This window comes from Sinocyclocheilus grahami, unplaced genomic scaffold (assembly GCF_001515645.1).
Source record: "Sinocyclocheilus grahami isolate Dianchi unplaced genomic scaffold, SAMN03320097.WGS_v1.1 scaffold259.1, whole genome shotgun sequence".
Lineage (NCBI taxonomy): Eukaryota > Metazoa > Chordata > Actinopteri > Cypriniformes > Cyprinidae > Sinocyclocheilus > Sinocyclocheilus grahami.
This window is the reverse complement of record NW_015505438.1, coordinates 329,780-348,361: the sequence shown is the minus strand read 5'-3', so window position 1 is coordinate 348,361 and position 18,582 is coordinate 329,780. Positions and strand designations below refer to the sequence as shown.

General features: G+C 36.0%; 1 protein-coding gene across 2 annotated transcripts; it reads left to right on the top strand.

Moving 5' to 3' along the window:
• The first annotated feature begins 2,550 nt into the window (after positions 1 to 2,550).
• Positions 2,551 to 14,734, top strand: nr1h5 (nuclear receptor subfamily 1, group H, member 5). Of its 2 annotated transcripts, XM_016290404.1 has the most exons (12): positions 2,551 to 2,618; positions 8,158 to 8,293; positions 9,845 to 10,198; positions 11,720 to 11,770; positions 12,111 to 12,200; positions 12,367 to 12,509; positions 12,616 to 12,708; positions 12,793 to 12,880; positions 12,958 to 13,074; positions 13,747 to 13,842; positions 13,997 to 14,110; positions 14,319 to 14,734. In XM_016290404.1, exons 2-12 carry the CDS (start codon positions 8,200 to 8,202, stop codon positions 14,528 to 14,530), a joined length of 1,452 nt encoding a protein of 483 aa, XP_016145890.1. In that variant the 5' UTR covers positions 2,551 to 2,618; positions 8,158 to 8,199; the 3' UTR covers positions 14,531 to 14,734. The 2 variants fall into 2 exon arrangements, with proteins under 2 accessions (XP_016145890.1, XP_016145891.1); XM_016290405.1 differs by lacking the exon at positions 12,111 to 12,200 and having other exon boundaries at positions 11,720 to 11,860.
• Positions 14,735 to 18,582: the final 3,848 nt, after the last annotated feature.

The window sequence follows — 18,582 nt, the reverse complement described above, 5'->3', positions numbered from 1 at the left end:
TAAAGCCTAGTAGCCGGGACGACTTCTTTATGTTTACAGACGTGACGTAATGACGCAGTTCCTGAGGCCAAACATGCTTGAACTGTTTCTTTTTTTTTGGTGTGGACAATCAATTTGTCTAAATCTCCTTCATATTTATTTTTCAAAACAAATCATCAACGTTAAATGGCTCTTGCCACTCATTTTGCTTCTGTAATGTCGTGAATGAAAAGAAAATTCATTATGAAACCGATTTATCTATCAGGAATTGATAGGATCTTGAAAAGCGGCCACTAAATAATGGAACCGCGAGAGGTGAATTTGAGTTTGCTTTGGATTGCCATATTGCCAGTATCCACATATGAGGAGGTTTTTCAACTTGGAGGCCGAAGGTCAAGTTTATCTGCTGGAGCATCTTCAGGCATCTCAATGGTAATGCTTATTTTCCAATCCTATTATTAGCTATTGTAGGGTAAATTCTGATTTTATGTTAATGCAACAATTTCCTTTCCAAAGGTTTAAAGACATTTTTACTTTTGTTCTCAGCACAGCTTTTAAAGGCGTTTGTTATAAAATTAGGTTCTGTTTTAGAACCTAATGGGTTGCCTTTGCTGCCTAAATGAAATGGATCTCCATCAGTAGTATTTATATACTGTTTTAGTATTTATTAATATATTGAATGCTCTTATTTTTAATTTTCACTTTTGGAAAAAAAAAAGTATTTTGGTAATTTTATATGCTTTTGTCATTTTCTTAACATTTCTATTTAGCTGTAATTTTATAGTAACTTTAGTACTTCGACTTATTTCAGTTAGTTGTCAGTTCATATTTTTAAGTTTAAACTTTCTAATAATTTATATTTTTTCCTTCAGTTAATAAAAATATTTTAATAGTTTTAGTTAAAGGGATAGTTCACCCAAGAATGAAAATTCTGTCATTAATTACTCACCCTCATGTCGTTCCAAACCTGTAAGACCTTCGTTCATGTTCGGAAGACAAGATATTTTTTATGAAATCCAAGAGTTTTCTGACCCTGAATAGACAGCAACACAACTGACACATTCAAGGCCCAGAAAGGTAGTAAGGACATCGTTAACATAGTTCATGTGACATCAGTGGTTCAAGCGTAATTTTCTGAAGCTATGAGAATACTTTTTGTGCGAAACCCCCCCACAAATAATGACTTTATTTAACAATTCTTCTCTTCATGTCAGTCTCTGCCATGCGTTCATAAGAGTATCGCAATACCGTTGCTGTCTATGGAGGGTCAGAAAGCTCTCGGATTTCATCAAAAATATCTTAATTTGTATTCTGAAGATTTTACAGTTTTGGAACGACTTGAGGGTGAGTAATTAATTACAGAATTTTCTTGAACTGTCCCTTTAACAATAAAAGAACATTGATCTCCATAGGGAGCAATTCTGTGTCATATCAATAGTGTTCCTTTATATAGAAATATACAGCGGCCAAATGTGCAAAATTTGTCTGCCAACTTAGATGTTTTTAAAAAAAAAAATTCAAAGAACTTGCAGTGCATTATTGAATTTCCTTTTTAAAGATATTTGCAATGCTGCCTTTGAATTTGGCCAAAATAAGCGTTTTCTTAGAAGGCTTTGTAATTGTCCTGCCTACCTTTCGGAATAACTTTTGCGTTGCTTTTGTGCTACTGTTACCTTATAATACTGCCTACTGTATGTATTCAGCTCAGTATAGGCTCCAAAACGGCACCTATTTGAATTTCTTGGAAACCTTTTTTGTTTCAGGAAGAACATTGTCTACCCCGTGGTTCATATCAGCAGCCCTGTTGTTCCTGGAAAAACAAATCTATGTTGTTTTTCCTCATTATAACAGTCGCTGTCAATAGCATCCTGTGAGTTAAGAGCATCAGGGCGGGATCTGCAACCCTCAGAATGTCCCCTCTGCCCCCAGCGAAGGACATGAGGGGCCCACCCATGAAGCAGAAGAAGGGCTGGGGTCTCTGTGTGTGTGTGTGCGTGAGGGAGAGAGAGAGACCGATAAGGGGGTCTTGAGTTGCATGCCTGCAGCTGAATTGTGTAGTGACACGTGGGAGTGTGTCGGAGTGGTTGTGAAACCCTGGCTGAGCAAGGATGTTCTCTGAGGAGCGGCAGGAAGAACGGAGAGATAGCGTGCGCTCATCCATCAGTTAGATGAACTAGGGCTGTTTATAAACACTGGGCTGCTGGGAATGTTCTAATGAACCCACTCATTCACATAGTGAACTTCCAGAAGTCAGTCATTATTTCACTTAAACAGCTCCTCATTCCCATCACGTCCCTCTCTGAATGTGTTTGGACCTGTTCAAGTCATGCAAACCATTAAATATCGGTTCTTAACTTTTTACGCCAGCTTTGAAGTTGATCTTAAAAGCTGGACAGGACAATGTTAAATTGTCCTTTTTGGTGCATTATCGACTTTCCGTGACCCCGTGTTTAAACACGCATGTACTGGTATGTGTTTGAATTAATGGTTTGTGTTGGCGGGAAGCGCTGTTTGTTTTGTGCATGTGTGTTCCAATGTGTGTTTGGCAAGTGTTGGATGTCAGGGGCTGAACTGCTGTCAACATCACAAATGCAAGAGGCACAGCAAGCTGAGATCCAGCACACGCAACATCAGCGCTGGTGAGTACACAAAATCGGTTTTCTCTAGAAACTCTCAGTGCTACCAGTAGAGCGTTTTGGTAAATTCTTTAAATATCAAATGACAATTCTTGAATCTCTTTACAAGAGTTTTTAAAATGATACAGTTTATAATGGATGGTTTGGAATGGATCATAAAGAAAAAGCAGCCAGTAAGTGTCCAGCATACATAAAGTCTGCTTTGTTTATAAAGCATCCCAGGATGCACCTCATGAAGTTGGTTACTTGGATAAAGCAATTTTCTATCTATCTATCTATCTATCTTGGGGTTGGTTAAAAATTGTAAAATGATTTTGAAAGTAGTTTCTTATGCTAACCAATGCTACATTTATTTGATCAAAAAAGTTATATTGTGAAATATTATTACATTATTAAAAATCACTGTTTTCTATTTTAATATATTACATAATGTAATTTATTCCTGTGATGCAAAGTAAAAATTTCAGCATCATTACTCCAGTCTTCAGTGTCACCTGATCCTTTAGAAATCATTCTAATATGCTGATTTGCAGCTCAAGAGACATTTATTATTTATTATCAATGTTGAAAACAGTTGTTTTGCTTAATATTTTTCAGGAAACATGCATTTTTAATGCATGTTTTCTCATTTTATCCCTAACCCTAATCTTTAATGAATAGAAATAAAAAATAGCATTTACCTGCTGTAACATTAATAAGTATCTTTATTGTCACCTTTGATCAATTTAATGCAAAAAAATCCTTGCTGAATAAAAGTATTAATTTCTTTTAGAAAAAATGTGTATTTAAATTTTTTAATTTAACTCTATAAGCAAGAAATAAATGTTGTTGAGTTGAACAAAGTTTCATGAATGTCATGACATTTTGCAAATCAGTTTATACCTTTCCAACTTCCTTTGCTAAGTGACCAAAGTCTCCTTCACACTCACTCAACAAACATCATCTTTAGTTCTTGGCTTTGGTGGGTCAGTGTGAACATGATAGTTCTGTTTCCCAATATTCCAAATCTAACAGACAACTTAAGAATGTTTGAAATGTTGCCGTTTGTCGAGCAGCCATTTAGACATTCTGTTGCATGTTTATTCTGTCTGGGAGCTGCTACAAGGAAGTCAACATGACAGACAGAAATCAATGATAAGTTGCCATTTAATCAATATGCACTTTGTTTTTTAATAGACTGGACTGCTTCAACTGCGTTATCTATGTGGATACCTCGCATGTTCATTATCACTGAGTTAACCAGCCTTACATCAGTCTCTCGCGATAAACCACTGTTGATAATCATCTACATTCAAAACATTACAAGCACCTCTGGACTTTAGTCCAACATCCCCCAAATGTCTGGAATCTTGTGTCCTGCTTAAAACTGTAAACACGGCCTGTCTATGAGCAGCTAGCTAATATCAAAAAAGATAATGCATGGGCAAATGTAAATCGCAGATACAGTGCTGTCTGGATGTTTCTAGATGTTTAACATGATGGTTCTTACAAAGCAAACTGTACTCCCTTAAAGGTGGGGTAAGCGATTTTTCAAAAACGCTTTAGAAAATTTTTTCGGGCCGACTAGCAAAACAAACTTGTAGCCAATCAGCAGTAAGGGGCGTGTCTACTCCTGATGTGGAGGAGAAGAGCGTTCAGTGCACAGCACAGGACGGACATTAGCCTAGCCGAGCGACAGAATGATAGAGATGGCGGATAAAAAAAACTAAAGAGGAAAACGTCTGCGGAAAAACAGAATGCTTAAGGCAAGAAGTAGGACCCGTGTAAATATCGGATCAGCTTTCCAGCGCTGGAGAGAACTCACACTGTGTATGCTTCAGTGTCTGCGCTCAGAAAACCGGACCGAATTGAGTTCTCTCTTGCGTCGTCAGATTTATCCATATGTCTGCTCTTCTCTTACTCCCACATATTGACATTTTTGAATGTTTTATGCGACATGCAGCAAGTGTATGTTAGCTTATGTCCTGCCGGTTCATATGTACGCATCTAACCTCCGAACCACGCAGCAGATTCGTTCTGAATGAATCTCTTCCCAAATCGTCCCTCCCTAACATTTTCATCTCGTTTTTATTCATTGACGAAAATGTCAATAGATTTACGTCATAGTTTTTGTCATTCAAAAAGAGTTTGTTCGTTATCGTCTCGTTGTCGTCTGTGAAAAAAATGTAGTTGACAAATTATTCATCAACAAAATTAGCACTGCCACTGTATATTTCTATGGTGTAGACAGCATCACTGATTACAATGAGTTCCATAGTATTTTGTCGTGCTGCGCCACTCCGGTCTCCGGTGTAGACACGGTGTAACATTGGCTTTGCTTTGTTTCACAGAACTAATCGTTGCCTGGGTTGCGTACGTATGTACGGGTCGGAGCTATCAAAATAGGGGCGAGACCCTTTTGGGGTAGGGGCATGTTTGTTTTGATGATTTCAAATGTCAACATTGGCTACCAGAAATTGCTTACCCCACCTCTCGCACGAAACTTTCATCCAACACTCTTAAAAATAAATGTTCATAATTGGCATCTATGGTTCAATGAAGAACCTTTGACATCCATGGAACCTTTATATTCCACAAGAGGGTCTTTAAAGTGGAAAAATGTTCTTCACACTAAGAAAAAAATGTTATTTTCGGAAATGTTCACTAAAAGGCTCTTTGGGGAACCAAAAATGGTTCTTCTGTGGCATTGGTGAGAACTACTTTTTGGAATCTTTATTTTTAAGAATGAACAACTGTTATGATATGCTGAAGGCATGCTTATTTATATAGTTGCTATTTATGTTCTTGTGAAAACTGTGTGAAAAATTAATGAGTGTTCAAACCCATTGGAGCTTTGCTCCCTTTAACCCCATCTGGAATGAACCATCCATGGAGTTCAAAGAAGGTCGTTTTGTTAATCGTGCAGATTTTTTTGAGGAAATAACCCACAGTCATTGTGATGGATGGCATGGGAGTGATAGCAAAAGTTTCCCTCCCTTGGGTCTCAGAGGCACTAATGATATCTGTATTTCGACACTGCGAACCTGAGGTCAGTCTCTTTGAGATGCTACCACAATAACGCCATCGAGGATGTTCTATGTCAGCAGTATACGAGAGGGTACGTGTGAGCGTCCGTGTTTTCAGGAAAGCCTGCCCCTTCATGGGGTCTAAAGTATATCGGGTGGGAAGGTTAGATTCTTGCAGTCTTCAATCTTTTCAATGTCAAAGATTAACTGCATGACAAACAGAGCCGTGGCAAACACAGCGTGTATAAACACTCCCTAAAGCTCCAGAGATGAGCTGGATGTCACTCTGTCATTCCTCTAGGGAAATAGAGAGTGACCCACATTGCCACTCAGAACACAAAGTTAAAGAAAATGAGAACAGGAGGAATTCTAGTTCAGAGGATCTAAGGTGTAGATTTGAAAGACATTGAATTGCCCCCCATCAATAATGTGTATTTTTTATTTATTTTGCATACATGCTATAAACTATAACTGTAATATTGAGCACTACAGGATTTCTGAGAACTCGCGAGTCATGCAAGTGATGTTGATCTTTGAATGATTGCTCAAAGCATTAATAGTGAAAAAGTGCTTCTGGAAAAAAATAAATATACTGTTCAAAGGTTTGGAGTCAGCATGATTTTTTTTAAATTTTTTTTAGAAAGTAACTACTTGACTTCTTATTCAGCAAGGGCACATTTCATTGATCAAAAGTGACAGCAAAGGCTTTAAAATTGTTACAAAATATTTATATGACAAATAAATGCTATCCTTTCTATTGAACGTTCTATTCATCAAAGAATCCTGAAAAAAATGTATTATGGTTACAACATTATTAATAATAATAATAAGAAGAAATGTTTCTTGAAGATCAAATCTATTTATATCATATATATATAATAATGATTTCTAAAAATTCAGCTTTGCCATCACAGGAAAAAAAATGAGCTTTTCCAATAGAAAATGATTATTTTAAATTGTAATCATATTTCAGAATATTAAAGTTTTCACTGTACTTTTGATCAAATAAATTCAGCCTTGGTGAGCATAACAGATTTTTCCAAAAACATTTTAAAATACCTTACTGACCCCAAACTTTTAAATGGTAGCCTATATACAAAATATAATATTTGCAGTTTATCACACCATGTAAATAAAACATGTGCTGAATATTACTATAGATACTCATTTTGCATGTGCTTAGAATTGTATCACAACATGCTCATGTTGCAAGCAAATATCAGCATAGTTGTGCTAATGAGTTATTGCATGCAAATTATTAAAGCAAAGCTTTCTCTTTCACTTCTCTCACATTCACGGAAATCCTCTGTCAATGAAACGGAAAATGTTTCGCTTTGATTTTGTTCAGCTAGTCAGTTCACACAGCAACCAGTATTGCATACCTCTTTTGAGCATGTCATTCTTGAATAATTCATTATATTCTGCGTGATTTTCCCAAGTAGGATGTGTTCCTGAATCAACATCCTTGATGTTTTATTGCTCCAGGACTAATTGGATTTTTAGGGGTTACACGTTAAGACAAGTCTCCCCCTAAAAATTTGATTAGTCCTGCAACAATATTCCAATCAAACACCCTAGTTGGCAAAGGGGGTATGCAATATAGCCTTCTGCATGCGTGAACTGAGTAGTTGAACAAAATCAACATATTTTCAGTTTAATTTATGTTAGAGGGCTTATTGTTTATACTCACATGGAACTGGGGAAGTGAAAGCGAAAGTTTTGTTTTACACCACTGCTGGAATATATCGGTGCTCTGGGATTTGTGTGCAATAACTCATTGTTCACAACAATGCTAACATTTGTTTGCAGCATGAGCATGTTCAGATACAATACACTGCATTGTGTAATTTAATAGAGTTAAAGAAAACAGGTAATGTCCTGACAGAAAACTAGTAGTATATATATATATAAAAAAAAAAATGTTGTTACAGTGTAGGGATCTTCTCTAAGTGATAGTAAATTGTAAGAGCTGGAGTTAGGAATAGGGCAATTTAAGTTTTTAATTAAGTTCTTCTCAATGTCAACTTGATGCTTTGCACTAGTTTCTGAGCCATAAAAAAATTGCTCCCTGTAGATGTCATTCAGTAAACAACCAAAATAGCCACTCGCTTTAAAGTGTATTGAAGGTCCTCTTTCCAGTGACTGGACAAGAGTGCAAGTTTAGGTACGTTCACACAGCTGCTGTTGAATGCTGGGAGTCAGCTACAGGCCAAACCTGTTGAAGGCGTTTGGGACAGACTGCTCTTTGTGAGGCCTTTTCTGTGAAACTCATGCCAGAGCAGCTGTTTGGACACACAGGCCTAATCTCTCGTCTAATTCTCACAGTCAATGCTCTTCAGATCCTCTCAGAACCCCAGAGGAGCACAGACGGAGATCTCCACAGCCTTTGCTGAGTCCTATCATAAACTTTTCGTGACAGTGATGCCTAAAATAACTAGTCTTTCTCTGGGGTTGGAGAGCTTGCTGAAGAAAGGTTTGAAGGCACTGGATTATGATCCTCAAACAGGGTGAATGAAAGCTTTTGTGCTCTTTTATAGATTCAGACATTCTCTGTGAAGAGCGAGAATCCAACTGATCAGATGAGAGAGGGGACAGATCCTGAGATGAGCATGTCAGTCAGTGGCTACCTCTCTGCATCAGACACGTATGACATCACAGAGCCACAGTACTATGGTAAGATTACGCTTTACTATATGTAAATCTGTTTATTATAGAATTACAATAGTGATAGTTCCCTCAAAATTCTGTCATCATTTACTCACGCTTATTTTGTTCAGACCCTGAAGAATTTTTTATTTTATATAATTTTTTCCAACATAAAAGGAGATATTTTGAAAAATGTGTGTTTTGGTCATACAATGGAAGTCAATGGCAACCAACGTAATTTTGGACCCCACTGAGTTTCATTGAATCAGTCTTGTTATTGTTAATAACTAAAACTATTAAAAGCAATTTTCACTTATTGATGTAATTACTAAATAATTGCTCAAACTTAAAACTAAATAAAAATTAAGAAAATAAAAACTAGTAAACAAAATTTCTAAAACATAAACTAAAACAAAAAACTGAAAATCTAAAAACAAAAGCTAATTAAAAATATTAAGAAATACGATAATAGTATATTATAATAATATTTAATATAGTATCATATTTTTTGTGGCACTATAATGGCAATAATAAAAAAAAAGAATAAACAAATAAATAAAAATACATGTAAAATATGCACTTCAATCTTACAAAGAAATCTGGACTCTGGATAATTGGAATAAAATTACATTTAACTGGATGTCATTACTGACGCCATGTTGAAATATGGTCATGTGACCGATTATGTATTATTTACTGTGGTTTGTCTACTGGTTTGTATACCCAAATTCATTACATGAACATCTGAATGTCCAAATATTATTTCCCAGATGTCGCCTCGAGAAACAGTTAATGTCCGAATAGTGCTTTGTCAAAGTCTCAGTTTTTCGTTTTGTCGTTTAACTCACTGTGGCGTCTGGAAGGACAGTCAATGATAGTATATTAGCAGCTTCTCGTCAACATGAATGTTTATGAAAAACTCCAGTGGTTTACAAACAGATACTAGCACCGGAAAGTTATGCTGTAGCTGTAACGGGACATAAAACATCTGTGAGAAAGACAGGATTGAAGGCCAGTAAAGAGACCACCACAATGCAGAAGGCTATTTGTGATGACATGGAAAAACAGAGATGGATTTGCTGGAATTGGTTGGATGAGAAGAGTTTTACTCAAATATAAGTTTTTCTCATGTGAAATATTACATTCATTTGCTCGTTGTCACTACTAGTTCTGAAGTGTCTGTCAAGACATGAAAAAAAAAACTTCTTGTGCAGATGTGCTTCAGAAATGCTGCCGGTTGTGACATATGCTCCCTCTATGGGGGAACTCAAATCTAAAATCCATCTTCACAACCTTCCCGCCGACAGAGAAAACATCAGGAAGGCTCCGTTCTGTACGGTTATAAAAACCCCATACGCTACAAAGCAAATAACAACCATAAACAAAACTGTAACCTCTTCAGCTGCATCCTGTTTCCAGAGACAGAAAAGATTCAAAAGGTCTTGCTCTGGGATTTTTTTTTATTTCGTCCCAAAGGCCTCATAAAAGTAGTTAGGTAATTTGAGAATCATGTGAAAAAGGAACATATTTCTTGTGAAGCGTTTCATTCATCAAGATGTTCTTCAATCCTTGCTGCAGATGTTCTTGTGGATCCACTGAGCTGCTCTTATCAGGAACCAGATCTACAAAGCCCTCTCTATGGCCAGCAGCCATTCAGCCACGTCAATGTGCAGTTTTCAATGTATGGAGCGCCAAACGTTCAAGCGTGCAACCCGCCGTACCCCTACAGCCATCAATGCTCTGAGTTCACCTGTGAGCCAGACATGGAGGTCCAAAGCCCAACAAGAGGTAGCATTGTCGGTCTTCCAGTGCTAAAAAGACCCAGGATGGGCTATGGAGCTCGGGTGAAGGGCCAGGATGAGCTGTGTGTGGTGTGTGGAGATAAAGCCTCGGGATATCACTACAATGCCCTCACCTGTGAGGGATGCAAAGGTTGGATGATCACAATAGCACTGAATTTTAAGGCAACAATAATCCATGATGCACTTCTTGAATTTACAGTGTTTACTAATGTCCAAAATCAGTACTTATAAGACTGCATGTAATAGCTTGACAAACAGTTTTCTTTCCTGTGTTAACATTTCCTTTGGAACCAGGAAGTGGGGTGGGACGTATCTGAGAGCTTGTCTCTTTTTTTAAATAGCCAATAGCAGTGAACTATGACTTGGTACTTGCTATTGCTAGTTGCTAGTTTTGGTCTGTTTCCCTCAATGAGAAAGACCGAATTTTAAGAATATACACCAATATTCAAAAGTTTGGGGGGGGATTATACTTTTATTCAGCAAGGATGCATTAAATTGATCAAAAATGTATACATTTATAATGTTACAAGAGACTTCTATTTCAAATAAATGCCATTTTTCAACTTTCTATTACTAAAAAAAATCTGTTTTTACACCATAACTATTTTTACCAGCACCAAATTGGCACCATATCAAGCATATTAGAATGATTTTTGAAACATCATGTGTCAAAGAAGACTGGATTAATGATGCTGAAAGTTCAGTTTTGCCATCAGGAATAAATTACATTTTAAAATATAACAATTATTTTAAATTGTATTATTTCACATTACTGATTTAACAGAATTGTTGATCAAATAAATGCAGCCTTGTTAAGGAGAAAAGATTATACTTTTATTCAGCAAGGATGCATTAAATTGATCAAAAATTTATACATTTATAATGTTACAAGAGACTTCTATTTCAAATAAATGCCATTTTTCAACTTTCTATTACTAAAAAAAAATCAGTTTTTACACCATAACTATTTTTACCAGCACCAAATTGGCACCATATCAAGCATATTAGAATGATTTTTGAAACATCATGTGTCAAAGAAGACTGGATTAATGATGCTGAAAGTTCAGTTTTGCCATCAGGAATAAATTACATTTTAAAATATAACAATTATTTTAAATTGTATTATTTCACATCATTACTGATTTAACAGAATTGTTGATCAAATAAATGCAGCCTTGTTAAGGAGAAAAGTTTTAAGAATATACACCAATATTCAAAAGTTTGGGGGGGGATTATACTTTTATTCAGCAAGGATGCATTAAATTGATCAAAAATGTATACATTTATAATGTTACAAGAGACTTCTATTTCAAATAAATGCCATTTTTCAACTTTCTATTACTAAAAAAAATCTGTTTTTACACCATAACTATTTTTACCAGCACCAAATTGGCACCATATCAAGCATATTAGAATGATTTTTGAAACATCATGTGTCAAAGAAGACTGGATTAATGATGCTGAAAGTTCAGTTTTGCCATCAGGAATAAATTACATTTTAAAATATAACAATTATTTTAAATTGTATTATTTCACATTACTGATTTAACAGAATTGTTGATCAAATAAATGCAGCCTTGTTAAGGAGAAAATACTTCTTTTAAAACCATCAAAAACGTTTTTAAACAGTAGTGTATCTCTCTCGGCTTAGGTTTCTTCAGACGCAGTGTGACTAAAAAGGCAGTGTACCGCTGCAAGAGTGGTGGAAGCTGCGAGATGGACATGTACATGCGGAGAAAGTGTCAGGACTGCAGACTGCGCAAATGCAGAGCCGTCGGGATGCTGGCAGAGTGTGAGATTGACGTAAAAACTCTTCACGAGTTTTCTGTCATTTCTGGGGAAACCGATAACGTCAGATGCTACTTCACACAAAAACACTTAGAATCTAATTGGATGTTGAGTTAGCGTCAAACACTGTCAGCATTAGCTGATTGCTGGTGTCTTTTTTTTTTTTCAGGTCTGCTTACAGAGGTGCAGTGCCAGTCGAAGAGACTGAGGAAGGGCTCCAAGCACAGAGGACACAGTGTACCGCTGCAAGAGTGGTGGAAGCTGCGAGATGGACATGTACATGCGGAGAAAGTGTCAGGACTGCAGACTGCGCAAATGCAGAGCCGTCGGGATGCTGGCAGAGTGTGAGATTGACGTAAAAACTCTTCACGAGTTTTCTGTCATTTCTGGGGAAACCGATAACGTCAGATGCTACTTCACACAAAAACACTTAGAATCTAATTGGATGTTGAGTTAGCGTCAAACACTGTCAGCATTAGCTGATTGCTGGTGTCTTTTTTTTTTTTTCAGGTCTGCTTACAGAGGTGCAGTGCCAGTCGAAGAGACTGAGGAAGGGCTCCAAGCACAGAGGACACAATGGGTCAGCGGGAAGAGCTGAAGACGACTACTCTGAAAGCAGAAGCGTCTCGTCCACCAGCAGATTCACCGCTCGGGTAAAACTCTCCTATTTTATTTAGCCTGTCCAAGCATGAAATTTGAGTTTTAGTAAGATCTGAAGCCTGTTATAGTGTCTTCTTGTCTTCAAAATACTGTTTGCAGGTATCTGGTTTCTCCAGAGAGCAGAGATGCATTCTGAATAGAATTGTTGAGGCTTATCGTAGGTACATAATTCAAGACAACACGCACTGTCGGGTATGTTTTTTTTTTCTTCATTAAAAATGAAAACACATACTGCTATTAATATATCATAAGATATCATAATTTTTCTTTCCCCAGGTGCCTCTGTGGTCAAGTTTGACAAGCAATATAGATCTGACTCCTCCACAGACGGAGAAGCTTTTGCAATTTTTGAGGAGCGTACCTGGTCAGTTTCATCCGGCTTCTCTCAGATCACACCACACACCTCCAAACACGTCTAATTTGTGGTCATCTGTTGTTTAGGGTTTGAGCTTTTGGATGGTTCTGACCAGAACACTCTTCTGTCCAGCTCTTCAGTTGAAGTCATGTTCCTACTCTTGGCTCAGCAGTTCTCAGAGAACCCCACTAGTGTTAGCAATGGTAATAACATTCATTATCACATAATCTGCTTAAGTCTGACATCAAGTGTCTTTTTTCAAAAGCAAACAGTGCTAACATAGACTCACAATGTGCTGTACTACTACGGAAAAATCCTAATCTTTATATCCATATTGAAATTTCAGTCGGCCAGACAGTGATTCATCTTTTATGAATAGTTCAAATTAGTGCTTAAAATGATTAATCGCGATTAATCGCATGCAAAATAAGTTTTTGTTGGCATAACATATGTGTGTTCTGTGTATATTTATGTATATATAAATACATGCACATACAGTATATATTTTGAAAATATTTAAATGTATTAACATGTCTATATTTATATTCATATAATTTATATTTTAAAAAATATATTTAATATATAAACAACATATTTTTCTGAAATATATACGTGCGTGTGTGTATTTATATATACATAATAAATATACACAGCACACATACATATATTATGTAAACAACAACTTTTATTTTGGATGCGATTAATCGTTTGACAGCACTAGTTAAAATATTGGTGTCTGGGACAATGTGAGTTTTTAAAGCTTAGCTTAATCATGTGTGCTAAAAATAAATTGTGCTAATAAAGCATTGTTAAAATTTTCACTTGAAATGGAAAACTCAACACATATGACTCACTGCTATGTTTTCTATCATCAGCTTTATACCCAGCAAATTCGAATAACTCAAACCCTGATTGGGTGAAAACTTTAGAGTCCAAGACTGGGAACAGCCACAGGATACTGACATACTCAGGTGATCTATATGCACAGTGATAATCAGAGCAGGAAAATCTCACACTACATGCAGTGATTAATCCAACTGATGTAACATTAGAGTCTTTAGAGTCCAAGTCCAATTGTCTAAAGATTTTGTCTCTGCTAATATTGTTATTTTTTTTATCTTTAAGGTTTGAATGATGAGTTCTTGAGGTCTGTGGTAAATTTCCTCCACAGCATGGTGACTATTGCGGTAACTGAGGCTGAATATGCACTTCTAACAGCGACTGCAGTGTTATGTTCAGGTCTGTGGTTTATGATTAACACAATTGTGACTCATGTCCATGTAAACCTCCATGTGATGTCACCATATTCAGAACATTCATTTATAGGTCAGACAGCAAATGCCATCATAAAGGTTTAGCTTAAGCTCTTCAAAATACAATTTCTTTTTTTATTTATTTATTTAGAACTGTTTCAAATGACCTCCATTTTTTCCTTGTTGTGAAGCAGACAGGCCGTCTCTGCGTGCGGTGGGCTGCGTTGAGAACTTACAGGAGTTTGTTTTGGAGCTCCTGTCCCGAGCGTGCTCCTGCTGCAGTCAGGGGACGGCACAGGACCCACGACGCTTCGCCAGGCTCCTGGGACGGCTGACAGAGCTGAGAACACTACGACACAACCACCTCACCCTCCTCCCACAGCAGCCCTGGGACATGCAGCCTTGAGGCAGCCTTTAGGGAGAGAGATTTATGACATCTGATCTCTGTTGCAATACACTTTTCATTTTTGTCCAGAACAATATCCCAGGTCAGTGTACTTTTGGTTACCCGTGTGCAAACATAGTTTAGTTTAATAAAAAAATAAAACAAATGTAAGCCTCATGATGTGACAGTTTCTTATATGCATTAAATAAAAATGTTAATGTTTAATTTGTGTTTTAGGATTTCTTGCTTTTCATTTATGTTGTAATATATGTGACCCTGGACCACAAAACCAGTCTTACGTGTCAATTTTTCAAAATTGAGATTTATACATAACCCGAAAGCTTTACATACGAATAAGCTTTCCATTGATGTATGGTTTGTTAGGATAGGACAATATTTGGCAGAGATAAAGCTATTTGAATACCTGGAATCTGAGGGTGCAAAAAAATCTAAATACTGAGAAAATCGCCTTTAAAGTTGTCCAAATGAAGTTCTTAGCAATGCATAGTACTAATCAAAACTGAAGTTTTGATATATTTACAGTAGGACATTTACAAAATATCTTCAAGGAACATGATCTTTACTTAATATCCTAACGATTTTTGGCATAAAAGAAAAATCGATCATTTTGACCCATACAATGTGTTGTTGGATATTGCTACAAATATACCCCAGCGACTTAAGACTGGTTTTGTGCTCCAGGGTCACATATACGATTTTGCATTCATAGTTCTATTTCCAGATGGAATTAGTCTGATAAACCTAACGCCAGTGTTGGGGGTAATACATTACAAGTAACGCGAGTTACGTAATCAGATTACTTTTTAACTAGTTTTAGTAGAGTAGTTCTCTTTTTAATTTACAAGAGAATATCTGAGTTACTTTTTCAAATTAAGTAACGCAAGTTACTTTTTTTCCCCCAATTTATTGATTGACAGCTCTCCTGTCCCCATGTTGAGAAAAATCAGAAGACATTACTGTAGTTCAAAATAAATATATGTATTAATTCATCTCTCACAAAAAAAAAAAAAAAAATCGGTATTGCTCAAAATGAATAAAAATAATGCAACTCAGAATATGACGCAAACCTGCAATAATGAAATGTTAAACAACACAAATATCCTTTATGTATTTAAGCCCATTCTATTTGCTTCTGACCTTCGATGATCCAGTTCAACCGTACTAATAAGCACAAATACTCTAGTCTTTTTTTATTGCTGAAGTGTGTTGAAATTTCTTCTTCTGCGTTCTACTATACGGACGTAAATGTACTTTCCCTTCAGCCTGAGGCTTATTCATTTAACTTTTGCTGTGAAAAGACTTCTATATTTGCCAAAAATAGAACTTATTTATTTTAAAAACAAAGCAAGCCCTGTCCAGATTTAAAAAGTAACGCAAAAGTAACGTAACACATTACTTTCCATAAAAAGTAACCATGCAATTAGTTACTTTTTTATGGAGTAACGCAATATTGTAATGCATTACTTTTAAAAGTAACTTTCCCCAACACTGCTGATAGGTTTGTCACTGGTGCCCCTTAAAAATAGGTGCATGACTTTAGGTGCAGGAACTGTTCATTTATAACCGCAATGTTTGTCTAATGTTTTACTCCTAAGTGTTATCTGCTAATTAAACAGGTGTTGGTAATCTATCATATGCAAGCCAGAGTAAGACCTGCAACTGCTTTAATTTCCCCAGTGTTGGGGGTAACGCATTACAAGTAACGCGAGTTACGTAATCAGATTACTTTTTAACTAGTTTTAGTAGAGTAGTTCTCTTTTTAATTTACAAGAGAATATCTGAGTTACTTTTTCAAATTAAGTAACGCAAGTTACTTTTTTTCCCCCAATTTATTGATTGACAGCTCTCCTGTCCCCATGTTGAGAAAAATCAGAAGACATTACTGTAGTTCAAAATAAATATATGTATTAATTCATCTCCCAAAAAAAAAAAAAAAAAAATCGGTATTGCTCAAAATGAATAAAAATAATGCAACTCAGAATATGACGCAAACCTGCAATAATGAAATGTTAAACAACACAAATATCCTTTATGTATTTAAGCCCATTCTATTTGCTTCTGACCTTCGATGATCCAGTTCAACCGTACTAATAAGCACAAATACTCTAGTCTTTTTTTATTGCTGAAGTGTGTTGAAATTTCTTCTTCTGCGTTCTACTATACGGACGTAAATGTACTTTCCCTTCAGCCTGAGGCTTATTCATTTAACTTTTGCTGTGAAAAGACTTCTATATTTGCCAAAAATAGAACTTATTTATTTTAAAAACAAAGCAAGCCCTGTCCAGATTTAAAAAGTAACGCAAAAGTAACGTAACACATTACTTTCCATAAAAAGTAACCATGCAATTAGTTACTTTTTTATGGAGTAACGCAATATTGTAATGCATTACTTTTAAAAGTAACTTTCCCCAACACTGCTGATAGGTTTGTCACTGGTGCCCCTTAAAAATAGGTGCATGACTTTAGGTGCAGGAACTGTTCATTTATAACCGCAATGTTTGTCTAATGTTTTACTCCTAAGTGTTATCTGCTAATTAAACAGGTGTTGGTAATCTATCATATGCAAGCCAGAGTAAGACCTGCAACTGCTTTAATTTCCCTACAACCACAAATGCAACTGAGACAGTGGGCATATCAGCATATGAATGTTGAACTGTTTAAATTCAAAACTGAAACAAACATTAGTGGGCTATGAAAGCTACAGAGATACAGCGTAACGGTTTCTCTTTTGCTTAGATTGAATCATCTTTCATCCATTTAAAGGAACATCAAGAACCTCGGAACAATCTAGAAAATAAAATTATTATAATGTTTGATAATTGATTAACTCACTCGTGATCTTTTCAAATTGCCAACAGAGACCTGAGAGATTAGCTCATAGGCATGTGTGTGTGTGTATTTCCGCTATAAATATTATTTTAATATCTGTGACAAGCTGTTACAGTAAAACACATCTGGACATCACCTTATGAAAAAAAGAAATCATACTGCACGTGCTCTTCCAGCAATACTGACTCACTGCTGCCCCCTACCAGAACTCAAGGGTACACTACAAAGAAAGGGGGAAAATAGAATATTTCAGCAAAACATGAGCAGCAAGAATTTTACAAGACAATATATTCTTGATTACCTCACCAATGGTAAACGTTTCTAACGTCTAATCTACGTACCACATGTGACCCCTGAAATACACACTTTTGAGCAGCTTAAATATTTTTCAAACAATTACACATTTACCACATCACACCATCTTAAAAAAAAAAAATATGTGTCCCAATACTGTTGTGAAATGTAAGCATAAACAGTATACAAACGATTCTCACCTTTTTAATTTTCGCCAGACGCTGTTGAATGAAACCCAGCCTCTGGAAAAACCCCGGCCCCGCCCACCTAAAATTCGTCAGCCAATCCGATCTCAACAAATCCGCGCGTTCAAGATGATTGACAGATAAGAGTGTGTTTCTGATTGGTTACTTTTCTAATCTTTAGTGACCCTTTTCTCGATTTATCGGAATAAACAATAGTGATATTGATATTTAGTGATAGATATGTGATAGGTAGAGACTTTTTATGGATGCATTCCAATAAATAAATAAAGATATATCTCCTTGAGCACATAGTATTTTCCAATGTAAAATATCCCACCATTTTATGATTGTGCTGCAACCAATTAACTTTTTTAAACATGAAAAATGATATTTACATAAGCACACATCTGCTTTATAAATTGCTTCTTTGTGTTGACAAATACTCAAAAATGTTAAGTAAATCATTATGCATTTATGTTATTCAAACAATTTCAATTATATATATATATATATGAAGAGTTCAGATGCAAAAGCCTCTAAGTGCCATCTGAAATTTTCATCTATGTTTAGGTTCAGTAATTTTACTCTAATGGCAATGTATAGGTCCTTTTCTATGCAATTAAAGTGAAATAACTGAACATAAATATAGGAGCCTGATAAAAATGCTCATTTTTAGACGAAAATTTCAGATGGCATTTAGAGGCTTTTGCATCTGAACTCGTCATTCATATATATATATATATA

Excerpts from the sequence above, each read along its gene's own strand:
- nr1h5 (XM_016290404.1), top strand. The coding sequence starts at position 8,200 with ATGAGAGAGGGGACAGATCCTGAGATGAGCATGTCAGTCAGTGGCTAC. Across the intron at positions 10,199-11,719 it reads CACCTGTGAGGGATGCAAAG|GTTTCTTCAGACGCAGTGTG; the intron begins GTTGGATGATCA and ends CTCTCGGCTTAG. Across the intron at positions 13,843-13,996 it reads CAGGATACTGACATACTCAG|GTTTGAATGATGAGTTCTTG; the intron begins GTGATCTATATG and ends TTTATCTTTAAG.